A 20215-nucleotide genomic window follows, 5' to 3' on the forward strand; every position below is an offset into this window, starting at 1 on the left:
GGGTGTCCCTGAGGCCAAGGGCCATAGTTGTGTGTGTGCTGGGCATGCTCGAGAGTCTCTGATACAATTTGTTGACGAAAAACGAAAAGCCTGAGACATTTGTCCAGAGTCAAGTCTGGCTTTGGGGCTGGTGATGAAGGTGATGCCAGGGATGATGATGTTACTGTAGCGTTCTGGGTTACTTCCATTATCCTGACACCAGATAAACCCTCTCTGTGTTTGCACAGTTGATGTTGAGGCCCGGAGGTCATAAACCTGGAAAGTAACTGTGGTCTCGGGGAAGCTGAGCCCTCCCCAGACCTGCTGAGCCAAGACCTCTGGGAAGAGAGTCTCCTCTCTTCCCAGAGGGAACCTCTGTTTTAGGCAAGGTTGAGAATGGGGGTCACAGTCTTCAAAACATTTTAGACAAGTTTAGAAATGGAAATCGTGGTTCCTGGCATTGGTGGTACTAGAAAATGTGCTTCTGGAGCAGGAAAGGGAGGCTCAGAGCTAAATAAAAGATAATGATGTAGTAATACTGTCCTGTCAGAAAATCAGCCATCTGAGAAACAGCCAGAATCAGGTGGGAGCCCTCAAAATGCTGTCACAAGGAGCCAGTTAACTCTAGTCAGTGCACGGAGGTAATGGTCCAGACTTGGAGAATTCATATTGCTCTCCTTACAGACAGTTTTAATGAGCTTGGCTATTTTTGTTTATTTATTTATTTGCTCAATGAATATTTATTTTTTAAAGATTTATTTATTCATTTGAGAGAGAGAGAGAGAGAGTGCACATGCACTTGAGTGAGGGAGGAGCAGAAGGAGAGAATCTGGAGCAGATTCCCTGCTGAGCGTGGAGCCTGATGCGATCCCAGGACCCCAAAATCATGACCTGAGCTGAAACCAAGAGTCAGATGCTTAACCGACTGAGCCACCCAGGCACCCTTCAGTGAATATTTATTGAGTGCTTCTCTAATATACCAGACAAGGAGAGGGTGCTGTAAACAGAAAGTTAAACCTGACAACAAAGAGACACACGAACACAAAATAATTCCAGGAGCTTAAAAATTATGGGTGCATTTGGCCATTTAGTATTGAGGCAAAACCTGTATTCATACTGGTGGACCTTGTGAGCTGGTAGCCCCAAAGTTCTACTCCGTAGTGTAAGGGCAAAAAGGCAAATAAACGCACCCCATAAGTTAGCAAAGAAAATTGCTGCCTCCACTTGGTACCAAAAATTTGAAACCAAAAATTAGCTCTCTTCTGAGTTTGCAGGCCTGAATCCAGAAACCTCAGTCCATGCACGTTTATTACCGTAGTCCTGGATAGTAGTTTATAATGTCCACTGAGGTGACGAAATGCCAGTCAAAGCAAATCCAAACGTATCCTTCAGTCCAGGCCTCAAAGAATCGTCCTCTGTGATCTCTGAGGAGAAAATACACAAAGAACACAAGGAGATAAAGTGTCGTGTGCATTTGCCAAGAAAAACAACAGACTGCAGGATCAGACCTGAAGAGTTTGCAGAGTGTCAGCCAACAAAGTTTAATGAGTTTGAAGTAATAAGGGACAAGATTATAAACATGAATGGGATGAGAAATGATAAAGAATGATGAACCCAGTTTGCAAAAGAACCAAATAGAATTTCCAGGATGGGGAACACAAGAACTTAAATGAAAACATCACTGGATGAATAAATAGCTGATTGGGTATAGCTGAAGGGAGCAGTGGTAAATGGGAAGGCAAGCTCCAAATACACCCCAGATACACTAAGAAATGGGCAGGATGAGAGAGGTTTAGGGACAGGAGAGAATGGTGTCCAAACATGTCTCATGAGGACTCGTGAGGTGAGAGGGAAGAAGGGTGGGAGCTTGTACGCGAGGATAGCTGGAAGAGGGTGATATTTTAAGATTCCAGCTCGAGTGGCCCTGGCTAGGGCCCAGAAGCAGAAGACCCACCTGGAGGCTTCTGCCAGCCTCGGGGCCAGAGGAGGAAGGCCCAGCCTCCAATGGCAGCTGCCAGTGAGAAGGAGGTGGGCACACTGGGAGGCAACCCGACCGTGCCGATGGCCACCTGTGTGGGCAGGGGCCAGTCGTCGCCTCCGAGGAAGTCCCCTGCTCGCCCCCGTCTCCCCAGCATGCTTCCACTGGCCTCAGTGTTTCCTCTCAGATCGGACGCTCCATTTGGCAAAGTCACTGTGGGAAATAAAGAGCCTCCATCTGGTCTCCGAACTCAAGAGAGCCAGAGGGCTCGGCGGCCTGGCTGGGCCTCTGGGGCAGGGACAGTCCCGAGCTCAGCTGCTGCCCAGTACCGTCTTCGGACTCAGCCGGAAGCGCAGACGGACTGTGTCAGAGAGAAGGGGACGCGTGTCTCCCCGCTTCTTCTCACCAGTGGAGGGTTGTCTCTGGGGTCCCTGAGCCGGCGACCTTGCTCGCAGGTGTCCCTAGCACTCACTCGTGTCTGCCCCTCGCTAGGGAAAGGCCCTGGTTTGTTCTTTTCTTTCCTTTTGATGTGGGAGAGCAGGGGCTCGGGGGAGGCTCTGCTGCAGACCTGCTTGGGAGAGCTCGTCGGGTCAGACACCAGGGAGCGCAGGCCCTTTCCTCCTGGCCTTCTCCCTTCTCCAGAAAAGTGATTTTGGGCACAGTTTCTGTCTTACGAGGAAAAATACTTTCCTGACGTTGAGAGTGAGCTTTGCTCACATGTAACTTTTATGGCTATAATCGTGTTACCACTTAATTGGCAGCTCATTGTCTGTTTGCTTAAGCTCAAGGCTCTAGGATGATGGGCTGGCAAGGCCGGGCTCACGGGCAGCTACCTATCCTGGACGGCACGGCGCATCTGTGGAGAGCATCCCAGGACCCCACCTAGGAGAGTCTACCTCCTGCTTCCAAAACAGGGATGGGGAAGGTTCCATCATGGAGGAAATCACCATTTTGTCCGGTAAAAGGAGCATATCCACGTTACATGCACACAAGAAGTTAAAACCAAGACCTCTTAAGTGCTGGGTTAGCCCGCTCATTTGCAAGATGATTCCACAAAGTACTAGTGTTTTCGTTTCCTTTTGTCAACGTATGTGATTATTGCGAGGAAGACATTGCCTGCCTTTTCCCACAAAATCCCCCCAAGATGTACGAACAGCTCCTGGCCAGCAGAGGAGCTGCCCCAGACTTCCTGATCTGACCCTCACCTTCCCCAGTGGCCACTCTGAGAGGGGGCCGTGCTGAGCCTCTCCCCACAGCTGCTCCGGGACCCCCGCCCGCGGTCTGCCTGCTCTCACCTGGTTTCGTGGGGTGGGGGGGCGGCCACCTGGTGCTGGCCTGTGGGCCCCTCTCGCCTGCCCGCAGACGCGGAGCTCTGGCGGCTCCTCGCGGCTGCTCGCGGGCCGGTGGGAATGGTGCTCATGCGGCTCAAAGGGCCTTTATGTCTGGAGTGTTAACGGCAGGTCACAAAGCTGTGTTCACAGTAAGGCTCTCTTTTGTTCCAAAAGTTGGGATTGTTCCAAAATGGTCTGGAATATGTGGACATAAGTGTCAGTGTGGTTATTTTGTGGGGTTAGTGGGATTATGGGGGATGTTTTTGTTTTGCTTTTTTACATAAGATTAGAAGTTAGACAGTAAAATAACCGCTTTCTGGAGCAGAGTGAGGACGAGCTAGCTCATCACCGTGTTTACTGACACGGTGCAATTACGGCCCTCACGTCCTGTCGTTCCTGCTGAGAATGTTCCCAAAGGAAGAGTTGTTCTCAGGCAGGATGGGTGCACACTTAAACCTGGAATTAAAGGAGGCTGTGGGTCCCTGACGTGACAGCACCTTTCTTTCTGCTCATACTGAAGAACGTACCAGCTCTGCGGTGTTCCGGGCGTAACTCCAGCAAGGAGGACCCCGTAGCTCCACAGTTTTGAGGGGGAGAAGCTGTCTGGGGGTCTATGGTTTGGGAAGACAGACTCCATTTGCTTGGAGGTTTTTAATAAAAACCACGTTGTTGATGAGCAAACACCGATTTTGATTTATGAGGCTGTACACAGAACAGTTTCTCCTGACATTTACTTTTATCTCGAATTTCTCCAGTTTAAGTTTAAAAAAAAGTCTTTTGGACATAAATGCAGGCTTTACGCCCAGACAGTCCTTGCCAGCTGGAGTAGGTGAATTTATGCCCTACAATCTTGGGGTGCTCCAGGCGGGGATCCATCCCCCCACTGTTCTGGGGTGCCCCAGGCGGGGATCCATCCCTCCACCTCACCATTCTGGGGTGCTCCAGGTCGGGAATCTGCCCTCCCACCCCACCATTCTGGGGTGCTCCAGGTGGGGATCCATCCCCCCACTGTTCTGGGGTGCCCCAGGCGGGGATCCATCTCCCCACCGTTCTGGGGTGCTCCAGACAGGGATCCATCCCCCCACCGTTCTGGGGTGCTCCAGGTGGGGACCCGTCTCTCCATGGTCCTGTAGTACTCCAGGAGGAATCCCCAGTTTGGGTCCTAGTGCTTGGGGGAAAGAGTGTGAGCAGCTCTGAATACCTTTCCTGCCTGGTCCTGTGCCTGCCCGATGCTGACCTCAGGCTCCTTTGGCCCTGCCTGCCAGGCTACCACCCTCAAATGTCCTCCGTGTCTCTGTGATCAGCAGCCACCATGGACCCTTGGGTGCTTCACTGCCCGCATCCCAGCACAGAGCCCCTCGAGTGCAAGCAGTGATTGGCCCAGTGACCCTTCTGTCCAGCATTGGAACAAATACTGTGATGTATTTGTTCTCAGACAAATACCTCAGACTCTCTCCTTCCTGGCAGAGGCTTACCTACATCCCTCCTGTCCCTGCTGCAAGTGTGCAGAATGCCACACGACACGACACGCGTCCTTTGTAGGATCGGAGCGACTTTCTGTCCAGGAGCTGCCCCTCCCTGGAGTGATATGAGTCGGGGTTGGGGTTCAGCACAGGGGCTGAGCATCCTTCCTCCCAAGAAGATGCAGCATCTTGTTGGAAGGGAAAAGGCTCTACGGCGAAGGCTCGTGGGTGCTGGGGAATCAGGCCACACAGGGATTTAAAGGAGGTCTGAAGGAAGTGAGAAGAAACCAAAAGGTTTTCCTCCTGCCTCTGAGGCTCCTTTCTGGAACCGTGTATCATAGGCCTTCCTGGGACCCGTGCCTGCTGCAGATGGAGACGCGGATGCTTCCAGCTCCACGGTCCCTGTGGGCAGTACCAGCACTCGACTTCCTTGGTGTTTCTCATTCTTCTCCTGTGGACCCTTGAACAGTATTTGGTTTAATGGAATTTTAATCCAGCTTTTAGTTAATGATGTAACAGGCACATTTTATTAGCTGAACTCTGTCTGAGCTGTTTGGAGATAGGCTGGTGCCCTTTTTGGAGAACCCACCCTGCCTGCCTGGCTTCCAGTCCATGTTGGGTTGTGCGGTGGGCAGAGTTCCCTCTGAGAGTCTGGACACTCTGCCCCAGTGTGGCCTTCTCTGTGGCACGTCGACTGTCGTAAGAATGGTCCTCTCACAAAGACACTCAGAGTGGGGTTCCTCATTCTTGGGCGTGCAGCCTTTCCATCTATCCCAAATCTGGAGCAGCTCAGGCAGCCCCGCTCCTCGCTCCTCCGCCCAGATGTTGGGAAATGGACTCGGGCGTTTGCGACATAGCCTGAAACCAGAGAAAACCAGGTGCACAGCTGTTTTCTCGCGAGCAGACATCGTGGCCGTGGGGCTAGCTGCCAGCCTCGCGCAGATGCTGGGAAATGACTCATGGAGAAGTCCGCGGTTTGTCCGCCCGTCCCAGATGAGGCCCTGTCTGAGCCTCTGGGCTGCACATCTGGGCTCTGGGAGGAGTGGGAGGAAGGCGGGCGGTTTCCCCTTGTCGGAGCTACTTACAGATCCACTCCGTTTTCAGCAAGAGGGTGTTTGATTTTGTGAAACTCCATTTGAGCTTCTCCCAGTAATTGCTGAGGGAAAGAGCCTGTCACTCTGGCCAGCCTCAGGGGTGGATGCCGCTGCATGCATTAATTTCCTTCTGTCAGATAGCAGTATTTAAGGCAAGCCAAGTCCTTTGCGCTGCTTTTTTCTTTATTTGGAAAAAGGGTTCTGGAGCCCTAAGGCTGCAAGTGGGGCGGACTGTGGGGCATGAGTCATGCATCTGACTGTGGCTGACCTTGGCTGGGGACAAAGCAGGGTCTGTATGGAGAGATACCCCAGGTTATGCTGCTAATGGGAAGGAAGGGGAGGCTGGGGGCTGGGGCCCCCTTTGAGTTCACCAGAAAGAAGACATTGTCTTGCCTGGCACATGGGGAAGGGCGGGGATGGGAGAACACTTCGGTTTCCCTTCTCTTCGGGAACATGCTTAGGACTCCGCAGCCTGCAAAGACACCAGTTACAGACTCCTGTTGAGCCAGGACGGGCTGGGGTTGTCCGAATGACTGTGTCGGTGTGTCCTGGGGTGGGGGACACTCAGGGGAGGGGTACCCTCTCCACTTACACCTCATGTCCACCCTCCTGCCCGGACAGATGTCACGTTGCCCGGGCAGCCTCAGCTCCTGAGTGCAGGAGCCTTGCTGCTCGGCTAGGGCACATTTTGCAGAAGGCAGGACCTTGTGCATTGATGACAGAGAGTATTAACAACTTGGTGGTGTTTCCAGTTGAAAAGGTGTTTCTCATATGCTGTGTATCAGTTATTTACCTTCGAATCTATAACACAAACCTGAAAGCTCTCAGTGGATTACTGTCCTGAACACGAGAAGGTGGGCATGAATACAACACGGGCCAGAGGCATTTCAACAAAAGTGCTCACACACTCTTGGTTGACACTGAGCTGCACCGATGATTTCAACGTTGCCAACGAAAGCAGGAGGTTCGTTTTGCCATCAGATGAGCCAAGTTTGTAAATGTTGGTAAGACTGTGTTGGACGTGTGGGCTGAATCTGTCCTCACTCTCTGGATGGTCACACGGGGTTGTGCACCAGAGCCTCCCACTAGTGAGCACCCTTCCGTGAAGCACGTGCCTGCGGGAGCTGCTCAGGGACAGGTGGGTGGCCATGTAGCAGGCTGCTCTGCCGCGGGCGCCCGTCAGGGTTGGGACGGGTGAGTCCAGCAGGTATGCTCACTCAGACCTCAGGGCTGTTTGGCGGCAAACATTTTATGTACGTATTTGGAAAGTGGTCCGTGGCATGATATTAAAGGAAAAAGTGAACTGTATATTGGGATATATAGTGTAATCCTACTTTTATTGTGAAAATATGTGTCTCCATCCATATCTATTCCTGTTCCATATTCATCGATCTTTGGAGAAAAAATCTGGGAGGATATACCCTATAATGTTAATTCTGGTTTTCACTTTCTGACATTTTTATGTATTTTAAAAATTTTGGTTTTTAAAAAATAGCTTTATTGAGATATAGTTCACATACCACATACTTAACTTATTTAACATGTATAATTCTGTGGCTTTCAGTGTATTTGGAGCTGTAGCCATCAATTTTGGAATATTTTCATGTCCTTTTACCACCCCTATTTCTTGCGGCACTGGCCCACCTTCTGTCTCTATAGGTTTGTCTCTTTGGGGCATTTTGTGAACATGGACTCACACAGTGTTCGGCCTTTCGTGGCTTCTCTCCCTGAGCATCATGATTTCAGGGTTCATCTGTGGGTAGCAGGTGTCCGAGCTTCACTGCTTTCCGTGGCTGCTGACGTTCCCCTGTCTGGACAGACCGCACTTTTGTTCATCCGTTCCTCTGCCGGTGGACATTTGGGTTGTTTCCGGTTTTTGGCAGTTGTGAGCATGGCCATAAACTCGCATGCACAAGTGTTTGTGTGGACGTGTGTCCCCACTGCTCTGGGCTGGATGTCTGGGAGTGGGGTTTGTTGGGCCATTTTGAGGAACGGCCACTGTTTCCAAAGCGGCTGCCCCAGCGGGCTCCGACTTCTCCACATCTCACACTTGTTATCATTATTTCTAGTTAAAAGTTACAGGAAACATTCTCGTCCGTGCATGTTCCTTTTTTAAAGCAAACAATTGAGATCATAAAGGAGTAAAGAAGCACAGGGAAATTCTAAGAACATACGCGTGAGTCTGTGAGTCAGCGTACTGTGGGAGGCAGTGTCTTTGTGGGGTACCTTGCTGAGTCTGGGAAGGACGAGCTCTAGGCAGGGCAGGGCTGGTGCTGCCCACGGCAGCCCCCGAAGTCAGGCCCGTGCTCTGTCCAGGACTCCGCCAGCCCCTCGGGGCACAAGCTTGCCGCCAAGGCTGGGTGTCCTGGTGCTGTGAGTCACGTGGAACGTGGCTCCCTCAGTCTGCCTCTCTCTCTGCTCTGGGCGCAGGCGCCACCTTCGTGTTCCTGTGGCCTCTGAGGGGAAGGCTTGCCCCCGGTGGCATGACCGAGGGTATGAGACGGGAATCCGTGCACTGCCCGTGTGTAACAGGCGATTAATCTGGAGACTGTGATGACCTCGAGGCTTGTGTTAGTTGTGTGGCTGTGGAATTAAAGGATTCTGCTTCGTGGCCCATCACCCCAGAGAGGGTTCTCTGGGGCGGGGCCCGGGCAGCCGTGTTTTCTAAAAACCTGTCCGGGTAGTTCTGATTTGCAGCCCGAGGGAATTAGGGTTTGGTCCCATGTGGAGAGTAGACGACCAGAGTCCCACATACCAGGACGGGGGTCTCAGGCGGTGGGTGGGACTGTTGGTGAGACAAGAGAGCACGGTCCAGATTCACGTGTGGCTTTCCCTAGAGATATCTGCCACTGGGCAAATAGAAAGGTGCAGGGGAGGCCTGGGAGGCAGTTCTGATGTGTGTGGACAGCTTGGTGGCATGGCGCCCTCTCCACCCTCTGACCCTCAGAACAACAGGGTCCCCCCTGCTCTAGTCTTGTTCAGTGAGTGAGTACAGCACGCTCAGCCTCTCGCTATCTGGAAGGGCAGCTCCCGAGTTGAACACACTCTGCTTTGCTCTGAGGCAGATCTCTGCTAGAATGCCCTCCCCTTGGCTCTTGCTTTCTTGGTGGTTGTCTCCCTGTGGCCTGGTCCTTCAAGACCCCAGGCCTCTGCCTGCCTCAGATGCTTCTGGATTATTCCCTCTGGCGCCCCAACACCTTTGGCCCTGCTGGGACCACCAGCTTCCACCTCGGGTCCTCATCTTCCAGCAGATCCACTCTGCACACTCCAGGCCGATGCAGGCCGTGTCTGTGAAGAAGGGCTCAGGCAGGTCCCACCAGCATGGCTCCTATTCTAGGGAGCTGTGGCAACGTGAACAAAGCGGTTCACGTCTTCCCTGTCCCCACCCGCCGGGGATGGCTCTCAGCTGCTGGCGGAGGAGACAGGATGATCCCAGCACCTTTGTGCTCCCACCTGTCTGCAGGTCGACTGCACTGGCTACATACCGTGGATACGTTGCTGCTTGAGGGGGAGGCCTTTCCCATATTTCAGAGGCCTGACCATCCTCCTCAGCCACTGCCTGGTCTGGGCTGCGCCCAGCCCCGAACCTGGCTCCCTCTCCCAGCCTGGCCTTACGAGCCTGGGGTGGGACTCAGGCAGTGTGCAGAACGGGCAGACGCCTGCCCACACCCTTGCTCCCAGGGGCTGGTGCACCTCCAGCCTGGTGTGCTGGCATGGAGCCCAGCGCCTGTCCTGCATCTGGTTTCCTCCTGGGGGGCGTCTCCTTCTTGCCCCGGGAGGGGTGCATTTGCTCCATCTTCCCAGGGCTCACTGGGCCGTGCTGAGCTGATCCCGAGCTAGAGATGAAATGTGTGTGCTTCAGCAGCTGGGCTATTTTGACTGACACATCACGTGCCCGTGTCAAAGGAGAGTTGACTATCTGCTGATGGGGCGGTGGTGGGGGGCAGACACATGGGGTGACCCCACATCATGCCGCCAAAAGCACTATTCTAGGGAGCTGTGGCAGTGGTCAGACGGAGAGGCACCGTCATCTTCTGGCCACTGAGAATGAACAGTGCTAATTAGAAGTACGAACTGTCCTGACACTGCGGCGTGCCTTCTGATTTCAGAGATGCTCAGACATGGTGGGGAGAGTCGTCTCAGAACGGATAAAATGTAGGCTGGAGCTGGGAGCCGCCCCGCCCTCCTCCCGCTGCTCTGGGGACGCATCCGGGTCCCTCGCAGTGAGGTTCCGCTGGGTGTACCACACCGTCCGCCTTCTGCACCGTTATTCTAGCTTGAGCAGGAGTGCACGTTCCTCCTCTTCTAACCGACACAACACACCCCGTTCGCTTTCCTGACTGATCGCATTTCCTACTTTGGACCTCGGCCGTAGGTGTGTGTGCCACCGTGAGCTGCTGACCATCTTGTACCCAGTGAAGCCTGTCGGGTGCCCTGCCGTTTCCAGCGTGGGTCCGCTAGCTGCAGACCATGTGTGCGGACTCAGCCCGGGCCAGCTGAGCAGTTGGGGGGCTGTTTCATGACCTCGACTGGGTTTGCAGTTCACACTGGGTCTCTGTGTGCAGGGACTCACGTGCAGAGTCCGTGTGGAGGGTCAGTCAGTGGGCAGGGGTCCTCTCCCCAGTGACAGGTACGATTTCACCCCGACTTCTGGGGAAAGAGAGCAGGGTCTGGAGCCGGCACGCTGGGTTTGACTGACAAGCATGGAGTGGGGCTTGCCAACCACTGCCCCGCACATTCCAAGTGTCCCAGCAGTCCTGGAGCTTGGGTCCAGCCCGGATACACACAGCAGACGTCATTCTCACTGCGGGCCGCTCACTCGGGGTGACGGGCCGTGGGGCCGATGGCGGGGACCGTGCTTGTAGCCCAACGAGCAAACCACAGTTCCACATCTCACACGTGAAACACAATGTGACGTGTTGGTGAGACACGTAAGAGTGTGATTCCGTGTGTGTGCCCGCGCTGCCCAGCTCACCTAACAGAGCCCTTCTGCTTGCTTCTCAGCCCCTTCTACGGAGAAGACTTCTACTGTGAGATCCCTCGGAGCTTTCGGCACCTGTCCTTTTACATTTTCGATAGAGATGTTTTCCGGAGGGACTCCATCATAGGTAGGTACTGAAATGGGTGTTTTCTGCATTTTCTCTGCCTCTTTTGGGCGGGGCCTCATTCTGTCAGGGGGGTGTCATCTCCTCCGGGCAGTGCCCGTCAGCATCCTTGGCCTGGCTTTTTTGGCTGTGCTGAGCAGCTCTGGGAGGTGGCAATGGGTACCTGGCTGGCCTGGTGGTGGCATCCCCCGTGCCCTGGACGGGCCTCTGGAGGCCCTTCCCCGTGCCCTGGATGGGCCTCTCGAGTCCCCTGTGGCAAGGATGAGCTGCCTGAGTGCCCCCCTAACCCCGTCAACGTGTAGAGGAGCTTCACACCATGAGCTCATGTAGGAGAAAGGCTTCAGAGCTGTCCTTCAAAGTGAGGGTACAGTGACCACCAAGTGTGTCCCCAAATCCCCAGACTGCACCTGACCTGAGTTTGACAGCTCTCCATGGGGATTGGGATGGTATTGGGGTGCTCTCAGAGGCATTGGGGTCTCAGAGGTATTGGGGTACTTTCAGACGCCCTAGCATTTCAGTGGAGCGTTCCTGGAGAGGGAGGAGAGGTGTGGAACAGCAGAGCCTGCTTGAATCAAGAGGGTCCTTGTGTGTGGGCCCCACTGTGCACCCACCCAGACCGCCACCTGCATGGGGCTCCTATAACACGCTCCCAACACCAGAAGGCTTTTAGACATGCTTCCGTTTTCTGACATGGGACTGGTGCTGCAGCGATGAGCTCCTGCTCGACCTCTCTCCTCTGCTGCTGAGGAGTGTGTTACACCCCAGGTACCTAGCCCCCATCCATGCTGGTGGACCCACATCCTCAGGGGCTGAACCTGGAACTCCATAGTTTTGTGGAGTTCCTCAGGTGATTCTTAGAGTTAGAAGGAAACATGTACTGAAAGCATTTAACAGGTGCAGGGGCTTGTTCTGGGTGCTGTACAAATATGACTCCTCTAACCTTCACAGTCCTGTGCTGCAGGTGCATCTTCAACTGAGGGAACTGGTACAGACAAGCCAGATGGCTGTTAGGTGTTAGCCCGGCATTCACACCTGCAGCTAGGGTCTCAAGTCTTCACCTCACTTTAGACCATGCGTTGCAGACTTCACTTAGAGGCAGTCGTTGGTTGAATGTGGAGGCTGTTGGGGAGGGAGAAGTCCAGGATGACTCCTGGTTATGGGTTTGCACCACCAGGTGGATGATGGGTGCTGGGACATACACAGGGCTGGAAAATGGTGAGTGTGGTCCTGGTGGAGGGTGAGGTGGGGGGAGCTGGAGATGAGGTGGTGAAGAATGAGTTCCTCATGCCAGGATGAGATACCATCTCCTGCCATGAGCAGAAACCCATCATCACCATGTACCACCGTCCACCCATCATGCACAACCAGCCATCCATGCTCTTCCACCATCAGACCACCACCATTAACCCTCCTCCACCATCAGACCACCACCATTCACCCTCCTCCACCATCGGATTACCACCATCCACCCTCCTCCATCATCAGACCACTACCATCCACCCTCACACCATCACCACTCACCATCCACCCTCCACCACCATCAGACTACCACCATCCACCCTCTTCCATCATCAGACTACCACCATCCACCCTCCTCCATCATCAGACCCCCACCATCCACCCTCCACCCATCATGCACCACCAGCCATTCACTCTCCTCTATCACCACTCACCATCCACCCTCCTCCACCATCAGACTACCACATCTACTCTCCTCCACCATCAGACCACCACCATCCACCCTCCTCCACCATCACCACTCACCATTCACCCTCCTCCACCATCAGACCACCACTATACCCCCTCCTCCACCATCAGGCTACCATCTACCCTCCACCACCATCACTACCCACTGTCCACCATCCACCCATCATGCACCACCAGCCATCCACCCTCCTCCACCATCAGACCACCGCCATCCACCCTCCTCTACCATCAGACCACCACATCTACCCTCCTCCACCATCAGACCACCACCATCCACCCTCCTCCACCATCACCACCTACTCTCCACCATTACCTACCATCCGTCATCCTTCATATGTTCTCCACATCCCCCACCTATTATGTAACATTTACCATTCTCCAGCCCTCAGCCTGTCCCTTCATCCACCATTTCTGTTCTACCACCCACCATCTTCCACCACTGTCATCCAACCACTTCCAGCCCCAAATATGTCCCGCTACCCAAAATCTGCTTGGTGTAAGCCCATAAAGCTGCACTCATTCAGGACTCCCTGTCCCCATTTATATCTGTCCTAGCCCTGGGCATATATTTCTCATTTTTTGGAATGGAACCATGTGACTGGGTTTTCTTCCACCTGAAGAGGGTAGCTCTGCATGGCTCAGGACAACAGGATGACAGATACCAGCCTCAGGCCGGGGAGGCCCTTCTTCGGCAACACCTATTGGTTGGAAGGGAGCATTCTTCCTGTTGCACCAAAAGTTCCTTTTACCTTGTGCCTCCTGTGGTGGGAGCCACCTTGAGCATGCTGCCCCTGCCTGCATTCCAAATCCAGCAAAGATGGGTGGTGCTGCTGTTGACCCATTCATCCCTGGGTGGAGGTTTGGGCTGTTTCCAGTTTTTAGTGATTGTGAATAAAGCTGCCAGGAATACTCTTCTGCATCTTTACATTGACACATGTTTTCATTTCTCTTAGTAGAGACCTGAGAGGCATATTGCTGGGGTGTATTGAAAGATGGCAGAATTTGCCACTCCAAAATATGCACTCTGGCATAAGGTTTAATTTGAGCTGAAGGCAGTTGAGAATAAGCAGACACAAGAAAAGATCTCCAGCCTGCCTGAAAAGCAGGACATGAATTGTGCAGAAGTTAATCACCAAGACAACTCTACAGCCCTGTTAGGCTGGAGGTGACACTGGAGGGGTCTACATGACCCACCTTTTTCTACCACTGGCCCCTTCCTGCAGTTTTTGCCCTGGAAGCCCAGTGGCCTTTCCTTGGTCTGTCTCTTCTCTGAAAATTTGTTGTTGTTTTAGGTTAAGATGCTATAGAAGTGCAAGTTCTTGCTCACTGCTGAGTTTCCCCCCGGGTGTATTTGAGACGTGTTAATAAACTTCCCTTTGTTGTTCTCTTATTAATCTTTCTTCTGTTGCAGAGCCTAAGAGAACCTAGAAGAGTGGGAGAAAAAAAAAAGGTTTTCCCTCCCCTATTGTGTGTGTTTACCTCTGTTAGAGACTGCCAAGCCCTTCTCCCGTATGACTGCGCCATCTTGAGTTTTCCCAGCCGCGTGAGAGTCCCAGGTGCCACACAGACTCTCAGCGCTCAGAATTGTCAGTTTTTATTTTTAACCCATTTATGCCATCCTGATACGTGTGTAGTAGTATCTCATTGTGGTTTTTATTGCATTTTCTGACGAAGAATGAGGCTGGGCATGTTTTCATGTGTTTATTGTCTGTATCTCTTCTTTGGTAAATTGTTCAAATCTTTTGCCCTTTTAATTAGGTTGTTTTATTATCGAGTTTTAAAAGTTTTTTGTGTAGGGGCGCCTGGGTGGCTCAGTCAGTTAAGCGTCTGCCTTCCGCTCAGGTCATGATCCCAGGGTCCTGGGATAGAGCCCCGCATCAGGCTCCCTGCTCGGCGGGAAGCCTGCTTCTCCCTCTCCCCCCTTGCCTGTGTTCCCTCTGTGTCTCTCTCTGTCAAATAAATAAATAACATCTTTAAAAAAAAAAAAAGTTTTTTTGTGTATACTTGATACAAGTTCTCCATGAGATACTTGTTTTACAAATATTTTCTTCGTCTTTGTTCTTTTCATTTTCTTACCAGTGTCTCTCGAAGCCCAGAAGTCTTTAATTTTGATGAAGTCCAGTTTGTCAGAATTCTTTTACAGTTTGTATTTTTGGTGTCATAACTAAGAAATCTTTGCCTACTCCAGGGTGTGGAGATTTCCTTCTTTTTTTCTTTCTTTTTTTTTTTTTTAGAAAGTTTATGGTTTTAGCTCCTACATTTAGATCTATTTCAGGTAAACTGTACATCTGGCACACAAAGTTCATTTTTCTCCTTGTAAACGTCCAGTTGTACCAGCATCATTTATTGAAAAACTAGCCTTTCTCCATTGAATTACCTTGGTGCCTTCTTGAAAATCACCCAGGTTTATGTGTATGGGCCTATCTCTGGCTTCTCTAGGCTGTTCCATTGATCTGTACCCCTTTCCTTGCTCCAATACCCAGGGTCTTGGTGCCTGTGGCCTCAGCCGGTCTCAAGTCAGCGGTGTGATCGTCCCAACTCTGTTCTTTTCCAAACTTGTTTTGCTATTCTAGGCCTTTTGAATTGTGACTTATATTTTTTAATCAGCATCTCAATTTCCCAAACCACTGAGATTGCATAGGTGTATAGATTAATTTGGGGGAGCGGTAACATCTTAACAAAATGGAGTTTTCAGACCCTCCAATAGGGCATGTACTTGGTCTTCCTTAATCTCTCTCATCAGTGTTTGTGATATGTTTTCAGCATACGCATCTTGCGTGTGTGTGTGTGTGTGTGTGTTTAAATTTATCCGTCTGTATTTTATGTTTTTGATGGAGTAGACGAAGATTTCTTAGGCAGCCAGGGGCACAAGCCATCAAAGCATCATTTTGTGAATGGTCCTGTTGGTGTTTTGTTTTGTTTTTTTTAAATTTCAATCCTTATTCTCATTGTTTGCACAAATACAACTGATTTTTATGTATGGACTTTATATTCTGTGGTCCTGCTGAACACTCCTGTTCTAGCTTTTCTTGTAGGTTTTCCTACAGCTTCTGTGAATAAGACCTTATTTCTTCCTTTCCAGTGTGAGTGCTCTGTTTCTTTTCCTTGCCTCCAGGCCCTAGCTAGGACACCAGGTTGAGTGGAGTGAGTCATAGGAACAAGCGTCTCTCCCACAGGCTTGTCTCAGGAGGCATCTGTCTGTCCCTCATTAGGTCTGACCTTAGCTAGCCTTCTTGCAGGTTTCACCCCAGTCCTCTGTACCTGGTTCCCCACGTCACCTGTCCTCTGGTGTGCTCCTTGCCACATGCTGTCTTCTGCACAGGCCCTGAGGGCTTGGGGTTCTTGGCGTGTGACGGCAGCACCACCTCTGTCCACATGAGACCGTGGGGCCCAGGTGGTCTAGTGACCTTTTGATGTCTCGCAGGTAGATTGGGACACATTTAAGTAGGTATTATAGTTCATAGGTCACGTATTCTCTCCGAACAGCGTTTAGAAACACTATGTGTCTAAAAGTACACATTTGTATACTAAGTAATGATGTATAAGTTGTGGGATTCATATAAGCATTAAATATGCAGTTCCTCCCTATTTCAGCTAAAGCTCATAAAAACATTGCAATGACTTAACATCTCAAATCTCAGATATAATCCTCTTATCCAGCCGAACTAATCACAGTCTGGAGATTTATCTTTTTTCAGTGAAATATACTGCCCAATTCAATTCCAATAATTTTTTTCATGTGGCTTTATTCCCTTGAGACTTAAAAACCACATTCCCACTGCGGGGGATGGAGTTTGCAGGAGCTGCCAAGAGAGGAAGGGTAGTCTTCCCTCCTGCTGGGGGTGTGCTGGGGGATGGTGAGAGGCGGTGGGGAGGCCAGGTGTTAGGGGCGGGGGGGGGGCACTGAGGCAGGGAAGGAGCAGGGGTCCTGAGGGAGCCATCCTGCCCTGTAACTTGGTAATGCTGGAGGAAATCCCACATCCCTGTAATTTGGGCTGCTCTCTGCATTTCTTTGGAGTATCGTCTGCGGACTTTGCCCACTACGTGTCTCTGCACCTGCCTCTCTTGCTCGCCACCCCCTCCCTTCCTGCCCCCCTGCCAACTGCGAGCAGTAGCTTTAACGTGTCTTGCAGTCTGTGGCTACACAGGATCTGGCTCCAGACGGCTCTTGGAGGTGAGAGCTGAAGCAGCGGGGTCCAGGTGGGCAGGGGCATGGATGCCAGGGGTGCTGATGTGCTGTATCCACTTCAGGGGGACACAAGTGCTGGCCTTGCCGACGAGCCCTGGTGGGGTGACCCGGGGTCTTTCCCAAGGCTGTTTTGTGGCTGGGAAGTGTGAGGTTCCTTCCCTTTGAGAATATGAAGTGATGTAAATGATGGTTCCACGGGCAGGGTGATGGGGGCTGACGGCAGTGATGTGGGAGTCAGTCATCCCGACTCCCCAGGCCCCAGCCCTCTGCCCGTGAAATGGCTTTTCTGTACATGTGTTGCCTTCCAAACCCCATCTCTGCCCTGTGGGTAGGTCTCACAGGGTCTGGAGTCCAGGGCAGGGTCGGCTGGCCGAGTTCTCAGAACGAGGTTGAAAGCCGTTGGGGAGGAAACCTTTTTCTCTACCCACCGAGGTTCTTCGGCAGGGCCTGTAACATTGGAAGAGAGGAACAGTTCCTTAACGGCTGCAGCTTATGTCAGGCAGGAGACGAGGACCTTGAAGAGCTGGCTGGACTTGTGCAGAGGAGGGGTCCACACCTGAAAAAGTGACCCGACAAGGGGAGAGGCTTTAGGCTTCCCAGGGTGGCAGTCTGTGGGGAGGCAAGCACGTGGGGCTGAGTGGAGTCAGGAGTCAGGTTCGTTGGTGCAGGACCATCTTGGGCCCCTGTTTGACTTCACCGGAACACCTCCCGGGAGAGGCTCCATGGCAGCCCTCACTCCCCACAAGTTTGTGTGGGTAGCTCTGGGAGGGCCTCTTTCTGCACCTGCTAGTTCTCATTTGCCGCCAGCTCAAAGTGGCCTATTTTGGGGTGTCCTCTGCTGAGCTCCCAAGGACCCGACAGAAGGACAGGCTTTTCTTTTCCTAAAACCTCGTATGGAGAAAGCAGAATGGCGGCAGCCCCAGCCAGGTCTCATGAGGGGCCTTCCAGATGCAACATTGCCCATATTGATCTTACTGGAGGGAAGACAGCGTGGTGTTAGCTGTTTACCCAGTTATCTGTTCTGGAGTCTCCTGTTGGAGAAAATTGGCACTGATCGTGGAGAGAGTTCCCCTTATTGTTTTGGGGGATTTCTTCCCTCTTGTGACGCTTTTCCTCTGTCTGTGTTGTAGGGAAGGTGGCCATTCAGAAGGAAGACTTGCCGAAGTATCATAACAGGGACACTTGGTTCCAGCTGCAGCACGTGGATGCCGACTCAGAAGTGCAGGTGAGGAGGCCTCGGTGGGGCGCGTGGGAGGAGAGGGGACTTTGGTCTTAACAGGGAATGGTGGTAGCAAGTTACGTCCTCTTATAGTGAATATAGGCATGTTAGCCTTGTTTATTCTTTTGGTTATTGTCACAGTTTGTCATGTGTGGTTGAAACAGCTTTAAAAATATAAAATTTGAAAGGACAATAATTACACATAATTGAAGTAAAGAGAAAAATACCGGCAGGCAGAAGTACAGCTTGGGATGGGAACCATGCATGGAGCCTCACGCTGTAGGTCCGGTTGCCAGAGGGGCCTGCATGCATTTTCAGCTCCTGCACGTAACAGACAAGGGTTTGGAGTGAAGAGAAGTGACCAGTCACTGAGTTTCCCATCTTCTGAAGCGTCCCCAGGGCTCCCCTGGCTCTCCTGGGCCATGTGTCACCTGGGACTGACCCCCAGTCCAGCAGAAGGGGCTTCCCCCTGGCAGAGGAGACTGTGGGACCCCAGTTCCTACCCTCCCTTCCCTGTGATGGGGGCACTGCCCATGCCAAGCTTCTGGGACAACACCCTTTGGGAGGGCAGCCCTGCTTGTGTGGTTCCAGCTGAGCTCCTCACCCCACGCTGGCATCTGGAGCCCATGATGGGGAACCCTGACCCACAGCACAGTGCCCCGACGTCAAACGAGCATTTTCATCAGTGGTCCTGTGAGTTGCCACGGCGTGGCCAGGGTGTGTGACCCAGCATAGATAGAGTCTGGCAGGCCAGGCTCAGAACGCCTAACCCAGCAAGACTGTTTCCTCCTCTGTGAATACCAGACAGTGCTTGATGCAGCAGAATCCCCGATGTAGGTGGCCGGTGAGCCCTCCCCCTGCCCCTCCTGGCGCACCCACCCCCGCGCACCTGTCTAGCTGCTTGCTCTCTGCTTCCTTGTAGACCCTCGGGCTCAGCGCAGCTCTGAGGAGAAGGCAGAGCACGTGGGGTTTCTGGGATCAATCCACAGACTTGGAGAAAGAAGCAGTGGGAGGGAAGGGTTGAGGAGCTGAGCCAAAGAGAGACATTGTCACGTGCCTCACACTTAATTCTGGCCAAGGGGCCCATGCGTGCTGCAGAAATTAGCAGACACAGCAACTCCTGCAGGATTCGTGTCTGCCCGAAGGTGCCAGCGATGATGAGTGCTGGCACCAGGAACGCACGGCCAGCCGCTCCTGCTCAGACCGCTTGGAAACCTGTCTGCAGGAGGAGGGCGGCAGGGGCCGTGTGCACTGTGACAGGAGGCGTTCCTGCCGTTTGTTGTGGTGATTTCCCCGTCCCTTTTGCTCTGCAGGGGGACAGCCCGTGGCGCTGTGATGAGAATGCGCCCGCAAGCAGCCCGCCACAGTGTGTCTTTACCACGCTCTTCACACTGTCCCCTCTGACCAGAGTTTGATGTCACCATCGAGTGTAGCTTGTCTTCCTTCTCACCTTGTTTGTAAACGGAACTTTTAATTTTGAAATGGCTTCAGATTCATCGGAAGTCACAAAAATGGTACACAGGGAATAATGATGAGCAAACTGTGTACTCTCCTATTTAGACTTAACAACAGAACACAGTGAAGAAAGGCCGTGTTCCTTCACCTTGTTCTCCTCATGGCAGCATCCTGCTCACTGGTCACGGCAGGCACACGGACATTCCTGCAATCCATGGACCTCATTCAGATCTCGCCAGTTTAACGTGTTTGCACACGTACCAGTGTGTGTGTATTTCATGTGTTACACACCTGTGTATCCCACGTGTGTACCTGTGCGTGTATATCACACGTGTGCACCTGTGTGTATATCACACGCATGCACCTCTGTGTATCTCACGTGTGCACCTGTGCGTATATCACGTGTGCACCTGTGAATCACACGTGTGCACCTGTGTGTATATCACACGTGTGCACCTGTGTGTATATCACACGTGTGCACCTGTGTGTATATCACACGCGTGCACCTCTGTGTATCTCACACGTGTGCACCTGTGCGTATATCACGTGTGCACCTGTGCATCACACGTGTGCACCTGTGCGTATATCACGTGTGCACCTGTGCATCACACGTGTGCACCTGTGCGTATATCTCACACGTGTGCACCTGTGTGTATATCACACGTGTGCACCTGTGTGTATATCACACGTGTGCA

The 20215-nt window shown here is 52.4% G+C and overlaps 1 protein-coding gene across 2 annotated transcripts in view; it reads left to right on the top strand.

Moving 5' to 3' along the window:
* Positions 1 to 20215, top strand: part of RASA3 (RAS p21 protein activator 3) — a 116039-nt gene that overhangs the window by 47910 nt on the left and 47914 nt on the right. For both annotated transcript variants that reach the window (XM_064585862.1, XM_064585863.1), the window contains 2 exons: positions 10850 to 10953; positions 17977 to 18071. In XM_064585862.1, the coding sequence (XP_064441932.1) occupies positions 10850 to 10953; positions 17977 to 18071 (199 nt within the window). The remainder of the gene's footprint in view (positions 1 to 10849; positions 10954 to 17976; positions 18072 to 20215) is intronic.

The sequence above is a fragment of the Mirounga angustirostris genome, unplaced genomic scaffold (genome assembly GCF_029215605.1).
Source record: "Mirounga angustirostris isolate CCGP_5_RB_7025 unplaced genomic scaffold, mMirAng1.0.hap1 SCAF_3, whole genome shotgun sequence".
NCBI classification, from domain to species: Eukaryota; Metazoa; Chordata; class Mammalia; order Carnivora; family Phocidae; genus Mirounga; species Mirounga angustirostris.